Below are 20557 nucleotides of genomic sequence, written 5' to 3' on the forward strand. Positions count from 1 at the left end.
CCGACCCTGTCTGAGAAACCACACTAATGGACACCCAGCTGTTGTTCTAAGCCCTGTTCCTCCAGTAGATACCTCTCCACCCCCATCAATAATCACCACTTTCTCAGTGCCTGAATGGAACTCATGTCTGAGCCTGGGGGGAGATTATCTGGTGGAAAGGGATGGCCAGATTCTTGTCTACCATGGGAAAGGTTTGGCCTGTCAAACGAAGAGAAGCCACAGGGCTGCAGGGGCAGGTGCCAGCAAGAGAGGCAGACATGCCAGAAAGACACCCACGTGAGAGGAGCAGGTGGCCCGAGGGAGAGTTTGCTCATCTCACCCAGGTTTGCTCTTGTTGGGGCCAAGAGATTCATGTGCCTAGGCCAAGGGCCCTTGGGGGCTCTTGCAGCTGGCTTATCGGGGCCTAGGCTCCGAAAAGCCAGGAACAAACAAGCTTCAAAGCCAAGGACTTGGCTGGCAGACAGGAGATCCGGTCCTTTACCTCTGTCCTCTCTCTGATGATATATATAGGACACTGGCCACACCAGAGAGACGAGAAGAGAAGAGAGCCTACAAAATGGACGTGGGCAGCAAAGAGGTCTTGATGGAGAGTCCACCGGTGAGTGTGGTTTTGTGTGTGTGTGTGTGTGTGTGTGTGTGTGTGTGTATGTGTACATAAACATACTGGACTTGCCTGCTTCATCCTCCATAGGCTTTTTTTCTTCAATTAGTTTAGGATTAGGCTGTTAGGATGGAGACACCATGATCATTAAGAGTCCCTGGAAGAGGCAGGCACGGTAGCCATGAATTCCTGTATAAAGAAGTTGAGACTTTTATTGACCATAGGGGTCAATAAAAAGGCCTGTGAAAAAACACTGCTAGAATCATCAAGTAATTAAGAGGTCATAGGAAGCATCACAGAGAAAATGGCATGTGAGTCTGGGATGTAGTTCAGTGGGTAGAGTGCCTTGAAGCACAGGGCCTGGGTTCAGTCCCTAGGACCACATAAACCAGGTGCAGGGTGCACACCATTTGGAAATGTAAGCAAGATAATCATTCAATGCTATCTTTAGATATGTAAAGAGACAGAAGGCAGCCTGAGCCATAGATGTGGTCTCAAAAAAATAAATAAAACTAAAAAGAGAAGGATGGATCCTTAAATAGGCCTGCTTGTTACCAAATGTGATGGCTTGTGTTTAATCTCTGGAACTCAAGATGGAAGCAGAGATGTTGTCTCTGACTTACACACTCACATATACATACATGTAAATGTAAACAATATAATGATGACACATGAACTGGACTAGGAAGAATATACAGGCACCCACAAGGCAAAGGAGGAAGGCATTGAAGGAAGAGAGTCTACATAAAGGCATGGAGATAGCGCTACCTGGATCCTTGGAGGGAACTAAAACGCTGGCTATGTCCAAGGTACCAAGAGCCTTGGAAAAACAGCAGATACGATTGCTAACTGGCTCTCTTGGACCCTTCCAAACCTAGATTTTGCCTCTAACTTCCTAAGTATCTATGGTCTGTAAGAATCCAACCCCCTTCCCAAAAGCCTTTTCTGATCTCCCCAGGTCTTCTCTGTATATTCATAGCTTCAAGGGGTGTGAGAGCGAGTCTGGTTTGTACAGGGAGAGGAATGGACATCCTCTCAACTGCTTGCTTGTCTCTCTACTTTCTTCGCATCTTCAGGATTACTCAGCAGGTCCCAGGAGTCAGTTCCGCATCCCCTGCTGCCCTGTGCATCTCAAACGCCTTCTCATCGTGGTTGTGGTGGTGGTCCTTGTTGTCGTGGTGATTGTAGGGGCCCTGCTCATGGGCCTTCACATGAGTCAGAAACATACAGAGATGGTGAGCAGGCCTGGGTTGGGTGAAGAGTAGCTTTGAGGAATGTCACAGAGGAAGTTTGCTGGAGTGGGCAAACAAGAGCGTATTTGGATAATACAAGCAGAGATGTTTAGCCTTCCTGAGATCTCAGGAAAGAGGGAACTGTATTTGAATAGAGGCTCTGGGTAGATATGAGTACCAAAAGGTTGAGAGAAGAAAGAGCAAAGGCGGGCAGCACTCTGACAGCCTCTCCCTAGGTCCTTGAGATGAGCATTGGAGCTCCGGAAACTCAGAAACACCTAGCTCCCAGTGAGCGCATGGACACCATTGCTACTTTCTCTGTTGGTTCCACTGGCATTGTTGTGTATGACTACCAGCGGGTGAGTATGCCTGAGCGACCAATATGACTTTACTGGAGCTGCCTAGCTGTACCATCTCTTTCCAAAGGTCTTTCCCCAGTCTGTGCCTGGCTGCTTCCCCTTGGATGCTGGAATCGCTGACTCAGATGTGTCTCCCATGGGCAATCTAAAGGAGTTGGCTGAGAATCAGGGTTGGGGAGTGAGCAAGGCAAGGGACCAGCTGAATGACTGCCGGTGTTACATGCCTAGCTCCTGACTGCCTATAAGCCAGCCCCAGGAACCTACTGCTACATCATGAAGATGGCTCCAGAGAGCATCCCCAGTCTTGAGGCTTTTGCTAGAAAATTCCAGAACTTCCAGGTGGGTGTGTGAGTGAAGGGAGTGAGCTGTCTCCCTCCAAGGGTTGGGGAGAGGAATATTTGAAATGATAGCTAGTGCCATCGGTATGGTATTGATTCTCCTAGGCCAGATGTGTTTTCTGTACACTCACCGTGTCACACCTTCCCCAGCTGTCAGCTGGCCTGCTGCTACATTGTTGGCCCTGCGTGCTTTTGATTTCAGCCCAGACCTTCTGTATTGATGAGGAAACTGAGCCTCGGAGAATTTGCCTGGCTAGCCTAGTGTCCAGCAATAAGGATTGCAGGTGAGACTGAACATAGCTGCTCTTTCCAGGTCAAGCCCTCAGCACCCACCTCTAAGCTGGGCCAGGAGGAAGGGCATGATACTGGTTCCGAGTCTTCCGGGAGAGACCTGGCTTTCCTAGGCCTTGCTGTGAGCACCTTGTGTGGAGAGCTACCACTATACTATATCTAGGACCCCCTCAGGTGAGGAATGATACCTTTCAGGGTGCCTGCACAACACTGGGAAGGCTGGGGCTGCCTGCTTTGTCAGCGGACCTACTAGAGATCTCTTGAAGTCAGTGGTCTGGGGACGTCAGAGGATGGCAGGCTCTCAGACACAGCCCACACTGGAATCAAGCAGTCCCCCTCCTTCACGTGATAAACATCAGTTCTTTGCTTCACAGGGTCGGTGGTAACCGCGTTGGGACAGGAGAGGCCCTCAGCAAAGGGTCTCTTGCAGACAAGCAGGATGCTGCTCCTGTTCATACCTGACAGGACAGGGTAAAAGCTCTTAGAGGAGGGGTCTCCTACAGGCCAGGGGGCTCCTGCCACAAAACAATAAAGCAGCCTGATTGAAAAACAAAGGGTGGTATTTCTTTTCTTCCACATTTTCAGTATCGCTCCTGGCGGGAGCCATCCTGGGAACGAGAGGGTTTGGGGGAGTTGGGGAGCTCTGCCACATCCTTTCTGTCTAAGAGTGATAGGGATTTGGTCCTACCCCAGGTAGTCGGGAAGAGGGCAAAAGGCGGGGATAGGGAACGGGACCTAGGTGCCACACACGGGTGTTAGGCGCCCTCCAGCGGCGTGTCAGCAGGGAAGGACAGCGACAGAGACAGGCAGAGAGACAGTAAGACAGAGACAGCGAAAAGCAAAGGAGCAGGTCTGAGACAGACAAACTGGAGTCTCAGGCTGAGAGAACCGCCGCTGATTCACGGACTGAGAGGCAGGAACGGACCTGACAGCGTGTCCCGTGCCCTAAGGCACTGCTCCCCGCGCGGGACAGCGGCCACTAGGGGGCCCTTCGCGGGAGCGGTGCCTCTGGGCATCCCGGGCCCGCGCCCCCTCCCCGGCCCCGGCCCCAGGCAGCCGATCCCCCTCCGGGGCGGGCGGCGCTACTCTCGCCCTCCCCGCCCGGCTGGCGCGCTTCCCGGCCCGGCCGAGCACGGTCCCGGCCCCGAGGGGGGCCGAGCTGGGCGAAAACCCGCCCTCCAGCGAGCTCATTTCCCTAAAAGGGGGGGGGGGAGTGGGAGGGCGGCGGAAAAAAAAAAGAAAGGGAGCGACCGAACCGAGGGCGAGGGGACGCCGGAGCCCAGGGCCGGAGCGAGCCGGGCCGAGCGGGGGGCGGGAGACAGGAAACGGGACGGGAAGAGGTGGCCGCGGGGGGAGAGCACCTCCCCTTCGCCTCTAGCGATCCCTTCCCCGTCGCCCCGCTCCCGCGTCCGGGCGCGACCGCCACCGCTGCCCGCCAGCATGCCCGGCGTGGCCCGCCCGCCGCTGCCGCTGCTGCCGCTGCCGCTGCTACTGCTGCTGCTGCTCCCGCGCGCCGGGCGGCCGCTGGACTTGGCCGACTACACCTACGACCTGGGCGAGGAGGACGCCCCGGAGCTGCTCAACTACAAAGACCCCTGCAAGGCGGGTGAGCGACCTTCGGCTACCAGGGGCGCACGGGAGCCGGGAGTGAGCAGGCCGGGATCGAGGTTGCGAGCCGGGCAGGGGTTGGGGTTGGGGGAGGACAGTCCAGTGTGGGAAGCTGGGAGCTGCTTGGTTGGCAATGCAGTGGGGGAACAAAAGACCGAGGGAGAAAGGGAGGGGGAAGTTTGGGGGACTTTTAGGACTGAAGTTTTTGCTGCTGTTTGTGGAAACTGCTGCGGCTGCCGCTTGCCTTCGAAGAGGATTCCTGGGGAAATCTCTCTGGGTCTTAGCGAATCCTGCTGGCAAGGAGGCTTTTTCTCCACAGGGAAACTTTACTGGCCAAACTCCGCGAGTGAGTGAGCAGTGTGTGTGAGTGTGCGTGTGTACTTTTCCCTTCTCCCCTATCCCTCCTGCTTTATGGGTTATTGGTGTTTGCCCGCTTGTCTGTTTGCCACAGTGCTACACATCTGTCTGGTTTGATGCCCAGAAGGCCTGCAGCTCCAGAGGAATAGATTCCCCGGATACTCAGCCCAATGGAAGGAGAAAGTTTTTCAGGGGGTTCCATGAGATATTCCTTCATGGGCAATCCTGTGACTCCAACCAGATGCATCAGCTCTCCAGGCACTCAAAAGACAGCTGTCAAATTCAGAGAAATCAGACTGGGAGAGGATTTGCCTGTGCCCCTGTGTGCCAGGAGAGCTCTACCAGAGCCAAGTTGGGATAGCAAATGAGCCACACAAAGAGAAATTGGATATTCTACCTCAGGTCTCCCATCCCACAGACACCTGAGGTTCATTAGTCAAGGCCAGGGCTTGTGTGTGTGTGTGTGTGTGTGTGTGTGTGTGTGATATCTTTGTCCACCAGGACCCTCCTGCTGTGATCTCCCTGGAGTGACCAGATGATCAGGCACTTAGGCCATTGGCCAAAGTGATGTCCTTAAACAGGCTTCCTGGAACACACTGGGACAAGATGTCACAACTTTTCCTCAACTTCCTGCTTCTGACTTCAGTCTGTCTGTGAACAGCTAGAGCTAGGGACAGGGATACAAGGAAAGGAAGTGGACATGGAGTCTTGGGACAGCCAGCTATAGTTCTGACCACAGGGGGCTTGATCCATCCACTCTCCTTGCTCCATCCACCCTTGGGTGGATAGGGACCATTTTAGTGTGGGCAGGCAAACCAAACCCTTCACCCTTTCCTCCTCCTCCTGATGGGCTATGGGCAAACCAGGACATTAGCTGTCTCCATCTCATTGTATGTGGTAGATTGGCAGGAGGAAGATTGAGCAAGGCATGGACTCTGAAGGACTCATTAGCCATCAGGAAAGCTAAGCAAAGTCTCTGAGCTTCAGTTTTCTCATTAGTAAAGCAGGACTGACAATATATCCCTTCACAGAGCTGGAGTAAGGTCTACATCTGAGAACACATACAGATACTTTATTATTAGCAGACAATAAGCACTAAATAAATGTTTACCCCTTGTGCTCTGTGCCCCTGTCTCTTGACTCATTTCTTTTGAGAGAGTACAGAATTGGATTTTAGGAAAAGCTAACATCTCCCTGGTCCTCTTCTGTGTCTTTTATCCGTTCGGTAGTGCACACTCCCTGATATCTCTAGCCTGGGTTTGATGTGGGAGGTGCAGAGAGGTGCCAGGCGGATCTCTGTCCTTGAGGAGATCACCCACCATCTAAGCAAGGACCCAAGAGCACACTACAGTTACACAGCATAAGCCAGGAAGAATTAGGGTCCCTGGTCATCTCTTCAGTTCTGGTGATGTGGAGGGCAGAGCAAAGAGATGGCAGGGACCTGGCACAGTTCACAGAGTGGAAGCTTTGTGCAGGATGTGGGACAGGAGCACAGCCTCCAAGAATGAGTGCGAAGCCATGCTGATGTTGAAAATGGGAGTGATTTTTGGGAATGGCAAGAGGCTCAGGGCTCCATCCCCAGTCTCAGATTTCATGCTAGGGTGGGGCTGGCTGAGCTGGAGCTTCAAACAAGGGCTGTGGAGAATGCTCTCTTCACCAGGGTGAAGCGAGGCTGGTGGGGAGCTCAGCCAGGCCTGAGGTGGCTGAGAGGGCCTAAAGCCTGAGAAGGCCAAGCTTCAGGGTCAGATCGGGCCTTCTTCTTGGGTGTGACTGATGCCTAGTCCCCGTGGCCCACCCCTGGAGGGAACTGGACTAGTGTACATACACATACGGCTTGGCTGAACCTCGACTGCTGTCCCCACTACAGGCTCACCAACACTCTTCTTTGTCTTGCTCCTTTCTGCCTGACTTTGCTTCTTGCCCCCCGCCCCGCCCCCAGCCCTGAGCACCAGATGCCAGAGGTGCCTGTGGCAGGTGCCTGTCTCTACTTCCTTTGGAAGTAGCTGGTGGACCACTCCTGCCTCCTCCACCACATCTCCCTCCTCTTCCCTTTTCTTCCAGCACTGAGGATTAGCAATGAAAGCCCTTTGATTCTCCCAGCTTAAACGGGATCTTTCTGTTTATTTTAAACATAGCCAGGCCTCATCATTTGAAAATATTTCTGTAGTTACTATTTGAGCTAGATTTTTTTTTAAACTTCTATCCACAGGGTCTCACCAAATGGGCCTTGAACTCGTCATCCTCTGCCTTTAGCCTCCCACATGCTAACATCACAGAAGTGAGCCACTATATCCATTTACGGCTGCTGTTAGTAAAGACAAAGATTAAGACCCTTGATGTCCTGGGGAAGGTTCTGAACTTTTGGGCCAGAAGCCAGCCTGGTCTGTTGGTGTGCTTAATTAAGGCTGATTCTACCAAGTCTGCTGTGAGGGGATTTACTGGAAACCCTGGTTTCTTCTATGTTGAATGCTGAGCCATGAAAGAGGATTTCAGAGATTCCCAGGCTAGAGGCTCCACCCCAGATGTCTTGCCACTGACACATATGGCTTACACTTAAAACTCAGCCAGCAGCCAGTGTCTGCAAGAGGAGAGGTGGACAGTTCATAACCACCCTTACCCCAGGGGCCTTATGGCCCAGGTGTGGAGTCCAGAGGAAGCACACGATGTTATCTCTCACCAGACAACATTCCCTCTTCCAGACACCCTGAGTGAGTCACTCCACCCACTTAAGACCCTGTTCCCTGCCTGAGTCACCCTCACTTTTAGGTGCCCCAGGCATGGAGGAAAACACATCTCCATGGGCCCTAATGGACAGAGACCAGTTAGATACCTTCTCTTGTTTTGAGGATCTCACTGTGAAGCTGTGGCTGACCTGGAATTTACTTTGTAGACCAGGCTGGACTGGAACTCACAGGGATCCACCTGTCTCTGCCTCCTGAGTGCTGGGATTAAAGCGTGCACCACCACAGCTGGCGGAAGAAGGGACTCATGAATTCTGTTTCTCTAGTGATTTGGGGAAAACATTGGTGTTGGTGGTGAGGAGGGGGAGCAGGCCATCTCCTGAGGAGGTGTTTGGGGGCTCAGTTGGTCCCTTCCTCCCTACGCATGTGCATGCCTCTGTCCATTCCTAGGAGCCCTTCTCCTTTGAGGAGTGTGGACTGTGAAATGCAGTGTGCTGCTCTTTTCTTATATGTTAGAACACCCTGGAACATGCACAGGGGACTGGCTGTCGTGCACATTTGTCTTTGCTTCATAGCAGGTCTTTTCACCTGTGTGTGTTGGATGAACACAGGAACAAGTGTGCACTGGTGTGTAATAGCCGTGTGTGTAAGTTTGTTAGTATATTCTGGGGACATAAGCACATCCTCCCTTGGCTACAAGTCTGCATTCATTGATGGGGATACATGCCTGTCCTGCATACATGGCCTTGGCACTCCATTACACCAACCAGGCTCCCAGAGGAGGGGAGGCCTGCCCATGCCGAAGGGGAGGGGACTTTGGAGTTCAGAGGCTGACCCAGGGGACAAAGATCGCTCCCTAGGTCCACATGAACATTGATGTGTCTCTGTGATCTTTCCCCTCCAGCAGTAGGCCTGGCTACAGAACACACTCAAGTGCTTCCTGGCTAGTTTACAGCCCGAGAGCAAATCAAAAACTTTCAATCCTGTGTTGAAAACAGCTGCTAGTTTGACCCTGACCTTGACCCTGGGGCTTCCCTTGGACCAGGAAAGCATCCTGAACCCCCTTGTATCTAGGTTGTCCAGCTTCCTAAGGTTAGGATCCCAGATGGACCAGCTGTCAGCTCAGCTCCTGGCCATAGGCTCCTCTCCAACCCCACCCTGCCCCCATTCTGTTCCCACGCATTCTCCAGCCATGACATCTCCACCACAGGGCACCCAGCTGATCTCTGTAGCTTGGCCTGCTCCTTCCCCTTGCCCTGCCCTGGTCCTATTCTGCCCCGGTCTCACAGGCCAGTGTGGGTCTACAATTCTCTGCCCATAGATTCATCCAGATGGGGAATGAATGCAAGGGAGAGTATGTCTAGGGAAAGGGTTGGAGCTGACGTTGACTCTCTGGGGCTGGGGTTGGTGTGGTGAGCATAGTGAACTGGCTGGTTAGCAGTTGTCTCCTATGCTCCAAGCTTGCTGTAGATGCTTCATCTACACACCCGATTCCTTGCAGTAATCTTAGGTGTATTCTGTCATGTACCACTTTTTCTGTAGGAGAAAACTGAGGTGTCAGAGAGTCTGCATGAATGTCAGCTGGTGAGAGCCAAATTGAGGTTCAAAGACTTCAATCTCTGTCTCTGGAGACCGTTCTTTGCTGATAGTTCAGCTCCCTGGGTAGGGCTGTCTTCTTGTCTGGGGGTTCTGCACACAGATTCCACCAACCATGGATCAAAATTATTTCAGGAGAAAATAGTGTGCAGACTTTTTCATTATTCCCTAAAAAATACAGTATAATAACTACTTAACATTTACATTGTATGAAGTATTGTAAAACATCTAGAGATAAGGTATACAGGTGGAGTGAAGATATGCTCAGTTGGTAGAAGGCTTGCCTAGCATGCACAAAGTCCTGGGTTCAAGCTCAGGTAGGTTGTTTCGTGCCTGTAATCCTAGCACTTGGGAAATAGAGACAGGAAGATCAGAATTTCTTGGCCATCTTTGGCTATGTAGGGAGTTTGAAGCCAGGGTGAGCTACACAAGACTCTGTCTCAAAAAAGAAAAAGAAAAGAAGAAAAAAGAGAGAGAGAGTGAACATATGAAGATATGGTTATGCTCTATGCAAACACAGTGCCATTTTATATGTGGACTTGAGCCTCTGAAGATTTTGGTATCTGTAGGGGTCCTAGAATCGACTCCCTAGGGAGACTGAGGGACAGCTGTGTCTGGTGGTGCCCATAGGTGTGGGTATAGAAGCCTGGAGAGGCCATGTATGTGCAAGGCATTCCTGAGTTGTCAAACAGGAACCTACCGTCTCCTCTATGGAGTCTCTCCTGTCTCATGCCCCTTTGCAAAAGAGACTCTTGACTAGTTACAGGCTGGTGACCTTGGACATGTCATATCCCTCTTTGGCCCCAAGGCCCTCATCTCTCTAGTCAAGGGAGAGGGCTGGTGTCTAGCTATGAGATTATTTCTCCAAATGTTTGTAATGTGACACTCCTAGGGTGTCATATGGCTTACTGGGCATGTTGTGGGTGGGCCAGGATTAAATGGACTCATTAATGAGCAAACACTTTGTGAACTGGAAAGCGCTGGGTAAATTTCAACAGACATTTACATAAAGTGTCATTACTGCTACTATTACAGGCTTAATGAGTTCTCAGAGACTGCCACTGGCTTGTGTGTGTTGGAGCTTGTATCCAGAACTCTGTGACTGTGTGCAATTTTTTTTTCTTGCCTGTGTGGATGTGTGTGTCTGAGTGTCTATTTTTGTGTATACGTATTTACAATATGGGTTCCTGAGAGGTAATGAAGTTAAGTAAATCCACTGGACTGGGAATGGTGAAGTATGAGTATAATGCAAGCTTTTCAGAGGCTTAACAGTAGAGTCTAAAGTCAGTTTCCTTCTGGGCCTCAGTTTCCTAAATTGTTAAATGAAGATTGACTTGATGACTGCTAAGGTCACTCCCACATGCAGGTGATCTGTGTCTGAGTGAGCATATGTCTCTGGGCACCTATTTACAGACCAAAACAAAACTGGCACGATCATTCCAGTTTCATTCATTCATTCATTCATTCATTCAGTCATTGTGTTCTTTCTACCCAAAGGCCAGTTCTGGGTGCTGCTTATATGTGCAGGGGTGTAGTCCCTGACCTCAATGGCTCTGCACAGACAGTATGCGTTTGGACGTCACCATATGCCCATAGGGACTTTAGCCATCTGTGACTAAGTAAATGTATATGTATCCACCCAGTGGGGCCAACTGGGGAGGAGGAACCTGTGTGTAAGGCCTCAAGGTTAAAACAATTTGTGTAATGCTGAGTCTGCGGGGATGAGAAGCAGATGTCATGGCAGCTGCAGGGAAGCTGCTGTGCTTACACCTCCAGTTTGGCCTTCCACCTCCCCTAGTCCAGCCTAGCCCAGAGTGAAGCTCACATCTGGGCTCCTTCCAAAGCAGACAACACTCTGCCTCTGCTTCCTCTTACCCTAGACTTCTCAGAAAGATGCTCAACCCATCTCTCCAGAGGCTTCTCTTCCCAGGTCCAGAAATGGAAATGATCTCTTGGGAGATTGTCCTACCCCTGGGCCCTTCCAACCCCAGAGGGAGGACCCAGAAACTTAGGATTTGAGAACTGTTACACCTTTCCCTGTTAGCTGGGAGCCTTCTGGTATAAGTTTTGACCTCCCAGATTTGCCTACTGTCTTGTCAGATTAAGTAAGCATAGTAGACATCTTACAGTACTTCATGTCCTCCCCGATTTGGCTGAAATGGCATTTACTATTTGACATCACATCCACAGCACAGAATGTAGGCTTACAAATGACTGCTAGTTAGGCAACTTTCGGATACTGTAACCACTCACCTGAGAGTGCTAGTTAGGCAACTTTCTGATACTGTAACCAAGCACCTTAGAGTTCCAGTCAACTTTCCGATACTGTAACCAAGCAGCTCTGAGTGAGGACTGACTTAGAAAAAAAGTTTATTTCGGCTTATGGTTCCGGAGTTTCTGGTTCGAGATGGTGGAGACTTGGTTCTGGAGCCTCTTGGAGGTAGCAGATTGTAGTGGGAACACTTGGAAGAGTAAAATGGCTCATCTAACCTGGCAGGAGGCAAAGAGAAGATGAGGAAAGGATCAGATCCCATGATCCCCTTCAAGGGCACACACACAGTGACATAAGCACCTCTAAGGCCCCGCTTTCTAAGGGTACACAGAGCCCCCAGTAGCACCACTTTGGGGACCAAGCCTTTAACATGAGGGCTTTTAGACACTAGTGCATCTTTTCTGCAACGTGTCCTGTCATCAGAGCACATGTCTCTGTGGACTTCTCTGAGTCAGTATTTGTGTGAACTTTGTGTTGTAAGGGTTAGTTCTGTAGGCCCTGGGCCTCTTTTGCCTTGCTATTCTCTGACTTAATGTCTGGCCATCGTGGGTAATAATTATTTGTTGAAGATCTGAAGATAATGGGAAGAGTGACACATTGTGTCTTCATGGGACTATTTGTTTTATTTACCCTCTCTCTCTTCTCTCCTCTCTCTCTCTCTTCTCTCTCTCTCTCTCTCTCTCCTGTGTGTGTGTGTGTGTGTGTGTGTGTGTGTAGACCAGTGGACAGTTTGTAGGAGCTGGTTCTCTCCTTCCTCAGCAAGCTCTTTACTCACTGAGCCATTTCACTATTTGTTTGTTTGAGACAGGGTTTCTCTGTAGCTTTGGAGCCTACCTCTGTCTCCCAAGTGCTGGGATCAAGGGCATGCGCCATCACCACCTGGCACCATTTCATTATTTAAGTCTAGTCTGCAAACCCCAGTGATCCTTCTGCCTCAGCCACCGGAATAGCTGTGGCTATAAGCATGTGTTATCACACTTCATTCTTGTTGGGATTTGAAGTAAAAAGCAAGTATATTCTCTAAAGAGATTCTAGAAGCTGACCTGTCTGTCATTCTCCTCTTATGCTCATTGTGCTCAGAGCCCTGTCACAGTGGATTCCTGATCCCTCTGATCCTCAGGTGCCACCTGAGAAAGACCGAGGAGGAGAAGGATCACTGGTAAGAGGATTGACTCAGCCTCTGGCCGCTTTCTTTTTTCTCCAGCCGCCTTTCTTGGGGACATTGCCCTGGATGAAGAGGACCTGAGGGCCTTCCGGGTGCAGCAGGCCACAGCTCTCAGACAGCAAACAGCTCGGTCATCCATCAAAGCTGCAGGTACACCAGGCACAGGCTGGCTCTCTGTGTCCTAGAAAAGTGTTTCAGATTTGGGGAACAAGGATTTCTGCCCCCGCCCCCATTTCCAGCCAGGCCTTCCCAGGACAGAGGCCATGAACTTGAACCCAGCAGAGGGACTGTCTTCCTTTGGGATATCTTTATCCTTTCCTTAGAGGAGAAGTAAATGTTGACACCCGTGGGAACTAAAAGCCAGTATTTTTCTAGCATACAACTTACAAAGTGCTTTCAAAAGTATTATCCCTTCTTGCCTGTCTCCAGCCACCTTCAAGAGTGTCTTAGCTAGGGTTTATTTATATTGCCATGATAGAACACCACCAGGAAAGCCAACTGTTTGTAATGCTAAGGCAGATTCCATCACTGAGGGAAGCCAGGACAGGAACTCAAGGCAGGAACTAAAGCAGGGGCCGTGGAGGGTGCTGCTTACTGGCTTGACCCTCCTTTGTCACTTTGCTTTCATGTACACCCCAAGACAACTTGCCTGTGAGTAGCACCACCATGGTCAGCCAGGCCCTCCCACATCAATCATTCATCGAGACAACACCCCACAGTCTTGCTTACAGGCCAGCCTTATTAAGACATTTTCTCAATTAATAGTTCCTCTTCCCAGATGACCCTAGCTTGTGTGAAGTTGACCAAGAAAAAAAAAATTCAACCAGGGGTGTCAGAACCACACGTTTTCCAGAAGCCAAGCCTAAGTCTCACAAAGGCCAAGTGATTTGCCCAGTGTGTAGGTGACAGGACTGGAACTAGGTTTTGTGCCATTGTCTCCCAGTCCATCATGCTGAACCCAATACCACAGTCTCTCCTGGGTCTCCTGGTCCCAAGCACCTACCAACCTATGTGGCATTGGTGATGGGGGAGGAGAATGGCTGAATTGTCTTTGCCAAGCCTTCCGGCTGTGGTGCTGAGGGACAATCTAAGATCAGATGGCACTGGACGGTGATTCAGAAAACCTGCATGGAGCTCGCTATTGCGTAAGTGAGGGACATACTTGGGCGTGTCCAGTCATCTTCCCTGCTCAGCAGGGGGCATGATCCTGGTGTGAGAAAAGTGGGGGCTATAAACCAACTATCCAAGAAGGCAGTTGGCATCCAGGGTTATTCTGATGCCTCAGTGACAACAGAAGTTTTCAGGACCTCAGTGGAGACTAGTGGGGTTAGCACAAGGGAAAACTTTACCGGGGTCTGCTGTCAGCCCACTAGGTGAATTGGGGCACAACCTTGGCCTTAGTCTTGTCTTGATTCAGATACAGGCAGTGACACTTGCCCCAATGCTATAGAACTGCTGTGTCTCATGGGAATGTGGGTCCCAAAGCCCTGAGAAAGCACATAGCTCTGTATTCTTCCCTGGTATCGAGGCTTCTTAGACAAAAGGGGACATTTTCCAAACCTTGGATCCCTTGAGTCCTCACAGTTCTTGTGAACCAAGTACCCCGTTGTCTTAGTTTGGAGTCCTAGCCTATTCTTGCTATCCGTGGCAGTTCCAGCCACTTAGAGCACAACTCCACAGCTATTATAGAACTTTATAGTTATTTTACATAGTCACCATGAAGAATGAATTAGCAAATACTGAGTCATTGCTCCTAGGAGAAATGCAGGTTCCCACCAGCCTTTGGTTACAGTTTTGTAAACTGATCATTGTATGACCACATTTTATGTGTGCTTAATATAGAGTTAGTTCATTAACACTGAACTCATGGCTAACAGCCTTGACTTCAGCCAGAGCATATTTATTGAATGCGGGCATTTCTTGGTAGGATACATCCCAGCTTTTGTTTTTGTATTCATGTGTGAAAATGGAGATTATGTGGGGCCTCATGCATGCCAGGCGAGCATTTTACCACTGAGGCACCTGCCTGGCTCCATGTTTTGTTTTGTTTTGTTTTGGTTTGGTTTTTTGGTTTTTAAGACAGGGTGACAGGGTTTCTCTGCATTTCCCTGGCTGTCCTGGAACTCTCTGTAGACCAGGCTGGCCTTGAACTCAAGAGATCTGACTGCCTCCATCTCCCAAGTGCTGGGATTAAAAATATGTGCCACCAACACCCAACTGTCTAGCTCCATTTTTAGATAGGGTTTCTCTTAGTTGCCTGGCTGGCATTAAACTCACAGTAGAGCTTGAGCTGACCTTGAACTCAAAACGGTCCTGCCTCAGCTTCCTCAGCAGCTGGATGACAGGTTTGTATCACCAGGCTGGGCTCGTAGCCCAGCTTTCTTGCTTTGGGAACACAAGACTGCACATGCGCACTTTGCTTAGGAACCATTTTAAACAGCCAAGTTAAAAAAAAAATAAAAAAAACTTAAAAGTGGCACCCAGTTTCTCTAAAAAAGGACACTTGTTTATAGTGTTAGAAGTGAAATAGGCAGACAGACTACCTTGTTTGACCTTGGCTGGGAATGTGCATACATTGGACCACTCAACATTTTTTTGTTTTTTGTTTTTTGTTTTTTGTTTTTTTTTTCTGCCCTGTGCATGTCCATGAATGATCATGAAAGCCTGACAGTATTGAGTTGCAAATAAATTTCCAGCAAAGTCGGACTTGTAAATCCAGAATCTACAACTACTGAGTTTAATTTTTCTGCATCTCCCTCTCTTACATGGCCTCTCACTTGCTACTACTGACCTCTTTTCCTCCTTCAATTCCAGGAAACTCTTCTGCCCTGGGTGGCCAGAGCACCAGTGGGCAGCCACAGAGGGAAACCAGGGGCAGATGGAGAGGCAGACCGCGGAGCAGGCGGGCAGCAACATCGAGGCCTGAGCGAGTGTGGCCCGATGGGGTCATCCCCTTTGTTATTGGAGGGAACTTCACTGGTGAGTGTGCGGCTGTGAATGGGCCTGCACCTGGCCTTGGGCTTATTACCTTTGGCTGGTCCACAGCCTCCTGGCCAGGCAGTGAGCCTGCAGATTGTAACACTGTATCAGTGGGTGGAAGCGCCTCCTAACCCCTGTGACAGCCTGGATTTATCCTTCCACAGGCAGCCAGAGGGCAGTCTTCCGGCAGGCCATGAGACACTGGGAGAAACATACCTGTGTCACCTTCTTGGAGCGCACCGATGAGGACAGCTATATTGTATTCACCTATCGACCCTGCGGGTGAGCAGGAACCCCTGGGCACTATACCCTTGGTGGTGATCCCCAGTCAGGTTCTGCCCTAGGCATTCCTGCCGCCCTCAACTTGGCCTGTACATGCCCTCTCCCTGCTATGGGTATCACCCATTGATACGGCTCTGACCCTGGCATACAGCCTGCGCATTGGGTGCTCAGGGTCATCCCCACCCCCCTGCACCCCTGCACACCTCCTGGCAGCCTGGCCCGGCCCCTGAGTGGATGCACTCCCCCAGCTCGGGACCACCCCCCTGAGCTGGCCCCGCCCTCCAGGTGCTGCTCCTACGTGGGTCGCCGTGGTGGGGGCCCCCAGGCCATCTCCATCGGCAAGAACTGTGACAAGTTTGGCATCGTGGTCCATGAGCTGGGCCATGTCATTGGCTTCTGGCACGAGCACACGCGGCCCGACCGGGACCGCCATGTCTCTATTGTACGCGAGAACATACAGCCAGGTACACACACCCCAGGGGCTGCATCCCATCCTAGGGCTTATGGAGCTGCATGGGGGTCTGGCATAGGTCCTGGACATAGGGGTCAGGCTGAGTAGCCAGAAGTCAGCTTTCTTGATGAGAAAGTTGAGCTGCAGCTAGCTTGTCCCTGGATATTCCTACAGGCTTATCTCTTTGCCTATCCTCCATCTCCTGTCTTTCGCTAGCTCTCTTCTTCACTCTGTCCTTCCTTCTTGTCTGTGGTCTCCTGACCCTCCCTTTCAGCAAGTTCTCCAGTCTGTTCTGCTGGGAAGGACTGCTCTATAGATGTCCCTGTCCCCTTTCCCTTCTGCATCCCTTACACCTTCAGCCCCTCACAGGTGCTGGGAGGACACAGGCCACTCCCTCGACCCCTTCCCCATTTTCCTCACGTTATTTGCAGGGCAGGAGTATAACTTCCTGAAGATGGAGGTTCAGGAGGTAGAGTCTCTGGGAGAGACCTATGACTTTGACAGCATCATGCACTATGCTCGGAACACGTTCTCCAGGTGAGAAATGGTCTGGCCCTTGCCCAGAATAGCCCAAGCCTGCCTTCTGGAAGCCATTCCCTTGCTGCTTTCCCAGTCTCTCTGTCCTGCTGTGCCCCAGCAGGCACTAAAGGTAGTCCTCTGGGTGCCTGCAGCCCTTAAACAAAGGGTTTGTGGCTATGCCTTAGTAGCCTCTCCCATTAGTGCCAAGCTGGCAGGCCTAGTCTTTGCGCATTACTGTGTGAAGCAAGGCTGAGCTTCTCTCTCATCTGCCACCAGGGTACGTTTGTTTTTCCTGTGATTCCGACGGAGAGCACCTCTTTCTAGTTCCTAGTCTGCCCCTCCCCATCTTTGTTTGTTTGTTTGTTTGTTTGTTTTGCAGTACTTGGAAATGAACCCAGGCACTAGGCAAGTAGTGTAGCTCTGGCTTACATCTCCAGTCCTGTTTTTACTTATTAATGATTTTGTTTTTGTTCTATGTGCATTGGTGTTTTGCCAGCATGTGTATCTATCACATTCTCTGGAACTGGCGTTACAGACAGTTGTGAGATACCATGTGGGTGCAGGGAATTGAATCCAGGTCCTCTGGAAAAGCAGCCAGTGATTACTGAGCCATCTCTCCAGCCCCTAATTTTTATTTTTGAGAGAGGATCTCACCAAATTACCCAGACTGATCTTGAATTTACTATGTAACCCAGGCAGAGTTTGAACTTAGAATTCTTTTTTTTTTTCCTTACATCTATTAATTTGTATGCATATGTGAGCATCTTGTGGAGGTCAGAGGACAAGGTTTCTCTGTCCTGGAACTAGCTCTGTAGACCAGGATGGCCTCAAACTCAAAGAGATCCAACTGCCTCTGCCTCCTGAGTGCTAGGTTAAAGGCATTGCCTGGAGGTCAGAGGATAACTTGCAGGAGGTGTTTCTCTCCTTCCACAATGTGGGTTCTGGGGATCGAACTCTGTTTAGCAGATACGGTGGCATGCATCTACTCACTGAGCTGTCTTGATACCTTGCAGACAGGTTGTCTTGCCTTTTGAGTGTCTTACCTCAACCTCGCAAGTAGCCCGTTATAGACCAGGGCTGGCTTTGTCTGCTTTGAGAATGGCTAACTAGAACAAAACTTGGCCTTTACCCTGGACTGGTCCCTATCGTCAGTTCACAAGGTACCTCCTTAACCAGAGCCTCATGTGAGGAGATCCTCCTACAGCATTGGGGGAAGTACCCCATTCTCAAACTCCTCCCTCGACTGCCCTTCCTGTACTGTCCCTATCCAAGTGGTGGCCCTCACCCCCTTCTTCTCTAAGACCCTTTGGACCCATTCTTCCTGCTCTGGACCTGGGAATGGAGACCAGAGAAGGGAGACCAAGGAAGAGAGTGAACTCATTCAGCCCTCCACCCCCACAGACCCTCCTGGCAGTTCCCATCATACCCACACCCCCTGCTGGGCCCTGCCCAGCTGGATGTGAGTCAGGGACCCTAGGGATGTTGCGAACTGCTGTCTCCTCTTAGTTCTGCTCCTCCCCTGTGGATATACAGACTTTAGCAGGAAGGAATTGGGACATAGGAACTCTGTGCTCTAAGAACTGGCTGGCCACTGTCGGCCTTGCTCTAATCACAGTCATGTTAGAGAATAAGGAGTTGACCCAGGGAAGTCCAGAGAGAAGTTGATTGGGAATGAATCATCATTTGAGGTCTGGAGGTAGGAGCTGGGTGGCATTGCAGAGATGACAAATAAGGGCCCAAAGCTCTCCCAGGGCTAGGATTTGAAGCCAATCTGAACATCAAGGGCCTGGGCCCCTGATCCTCAAAGCATTTCTGGGGCTCCCAACACCAGCCCCTGTGGTGTAGCTGCCACGGAAGAGGGTGGCTGCTGGTCAGTGGGCAGCTTAATGACAGGGTGAGACATCTCCACCCTTCCCTGACCCTACTGAGGAATGTCTGGGCCCTGGCAATGTCATGCCCCGTGGTTGTAGATGAGCAAGCTTCCCTTCTTCATCCACCTTCCAGAAGACTCATGTCCTCAGTCTCTTCATATCCTCCTCAGGGGCATCTTCCTGGACACCATTGTTCCTAAGTATGAGGTGAATGGGGTGAAGCCTTCCATCGGCCAAAGGACCAGACTCAGCAAGGGCGACATCGCTCAGGCCCGGAAGCTCTACAAATGCCCAGGTTAGAGCAGGAAAGGGACAGACCAGGAGGGATGGCAGGTAGAGTCCAAGGAAGGCAGAGGCAGGGGCCCAGGACCACCTAGAAAGTCACAGCTGTAAGTCTCAGAGACGGGTGGTGGCAAGGAAGAACAGTGTTCCAGTTAAGGACCAAACAGGGGCTATGCTGGTAGGTGGTAGGGAGGGCCGAGAAGGGTGAGGGTAAGTAGAGGCAGAAAGAGGCAGCAACTAGCCTGTCTCATGGGCAGTGAGGTGGAGGTGAGGCCCACTGAAAGAGCTTGACCTGAACTCTGGAATTCATGTTGCCTTGACAACAGGGCATCTGGTTACCCTGGCAGCACTAGACCAGGGAAGTAGGATGGTTTCTGCATATACGTAAGGAGGGGGGGGTACATCTTAAAGGGACAGAAACCCTCTCTTCAGAAACCTCTCTTGTCTCCCTAATGGGTTCTAGCGCTCAGGGGTGAGCCAGAGACGGTGGGGAGGGGGTTTCTGGTGCCTGCAGTCAGTAGCCTAGTTACTTTTTTGCCTTGACAGCCTGTGGCGAGACCCTTCAAGACAGCAATGGCAACTTCTCCTCACCCGAGTTCCCCAACGGCTACTCTGCCCACATGCACTGTGTATGGCGCATCTCAGTCACGCCTGGGGAGAAGGTAACTGTGATCGACCACCTGTCTGAGTCTTCCTTCCTCTCCTGACCCTGGAAGTGGGAGAGCCCTTCCTCCAGGAGCCTCAGCCCAGGGACTTCTGACACAAGGGTGGCCTACCTGGTCGTCAGCATGAATGCCTTAAGTATGCCACGAGGAGGGCTCCTACCAGTTCTAGCCTCGCTCTGTCCCCCTCCTCCCTGATGAGCGAGCGACACATCAGTTAATCTGGATAGTGTTGCTATGTACAGCTGCCATGTACTGCTGTTGTGACTGTCTAGCTCTTCTTGAGTGTTTTTTAAAGTGCTTATCACATGACTCCTCTTTTAATTTTTATGGCTGCCCTGAGTCTTAGTGCTATAGAGGAGGAAACTAGATCATAGGAATATTAATTAAGTATCTTGCCAGGCCATACAGTTTATAAGGGCAGGGTAAGATATGAACTGTTCCTAGGGCTAGGTTCAGTCCAGGCCTTTTCTGGGATGTCCTGGGTGGCCTTGGGTGGACCATTCAGCCCCAGCTATTGGCTCTCTCCTCTCTATCATCAGAGCTTGAGTCAGGGATTCCCAAAGGGCCCTTCTCAATTCTCACAGGCTGTGGTCCTGAGAACAGTGGAGAGCAAGGCAGATGCCTCCAGCAAGATGCTTCTGGTCATGGTTGTCCTTCCACCCCTGGGGCCTGGGACCCTCAGGTCCTGCTCTGCCTGCTGCTCATACATGTGAGCAGCACAGAACCAAGCGCATGAGGGGCCCAAGAGTTTGCCCAGTGCACTCTCCCATTGCGTGATTGATTAGCCTTGTTAGAATAGCTGAGGTGACAAGAACCTGGGACTTCCCTTACTATTCTGTTCTGTTCTCTTGCCCACTCTTAATGCTACAAAGTCTCTTGGAGAAAGGGGGGAGGTTCTGGCCCTGAAAACCCTCAGGGATTCTCAATAGCAGTTCCTTGGAATCTGCCTCCTGTTTCCCAGCCAGCCTCCCAACTCAGGAAGGCCACTTCCCTTCCTTGCTGTTAAAT

General features: G+C 50.9%; 3 protein-coding genes across 5 annotated transcripts in view; 2 read left to right on the forward strand and 1 right to left on the reverse strand.

Moving 5' to 3' along the window:
• Positions 1 to 20557, reverse strand: part of Reep4 (receptor accessory protein 4) — an 816909-nt gene that overhangs the window by 24016 nt on the left and 772336 nt on the right. The window lies entirely within an intron of this gene.
• On the forward strand, positions 511 to 3375 carry Sftpc (surfactant protein C). The gene is made up of 6 exons (XM_051195446.1): positions 511 to 598; positions 1678 to 1836; positions 2070 to 2192; positions 2421 to 2531; positions 2844 to 2995; positions 3196 to 3375. Exons 1-5 carry the CDS (start codon positions 557 to 559, stop codon positions 2982 to 2984), a joined length of 576 nt encoding a protein of 191 aa, XP_051051403.1. The 5' UTR covers positions 511 to 556; the 3' UTR covers positions 2985 to 2995; positions 3196 to 3375.
• Bmp1 (bone morphogenetic protein 1) overlaps positions 4045 to 20557 on the forward strand; it is a 45124-nt gene continuing 28611 nt past the window's right edge. The window contains exons 1-8 of one of the 3 annotated variants that reach the window (XM_051195419.1): positions 4045 to 4427; positions 12540 to 12650; positions 15315 to 15479; positions 15644 to 15761; positions 16047 to 16225; positions 16644 to 16749; positions 18773 to 18897; positions 19431 to 19546. In XM_051195419.1, coding sequence (XP_051051376.1) covers positions 4262 to 4427; positions 12540 to 12650; positions 15315 to 15479; positions 15644 to 15761; positions 16047 to 16225; positions 16644 to 16749; positions 18773 to 18897; positions 19431 to 19546 — 1086 coding nt within the window. In that variant the 5' untranslated portion in view covers positions 4045 to 4261. Of the gene's footprint in view, positions 4428 to 12539; positions 12651 to 15314; positions 15480 to 15643; positions 15762 to 16009; positions 16226 to 16643; positions 16750 to 18772; positions 18898 to 19430; positions 19547 to 20557 lie in introns of those variants that run through there. The other 2 variants (XM_051195418.1, XM_051195420.1) reach the window with 2 other exon arrangements.

The sequence above is a fragment of the Phodopus roborovskii genome, unplaced genomic scaffold (genome assembly GCF_943737965.1).
Source record: "Phodopus roborovskii unplaced genomic scaffold, PHOROB, whole genome shotgun sequence".
Classification (NCBI taxonomy): domain Eukaryota; kingdom Metazoa; phylum Chordata; class Mammalia; order Rodentia; family Cricetidae; genus Phodopus; species Phodopus roborovskii.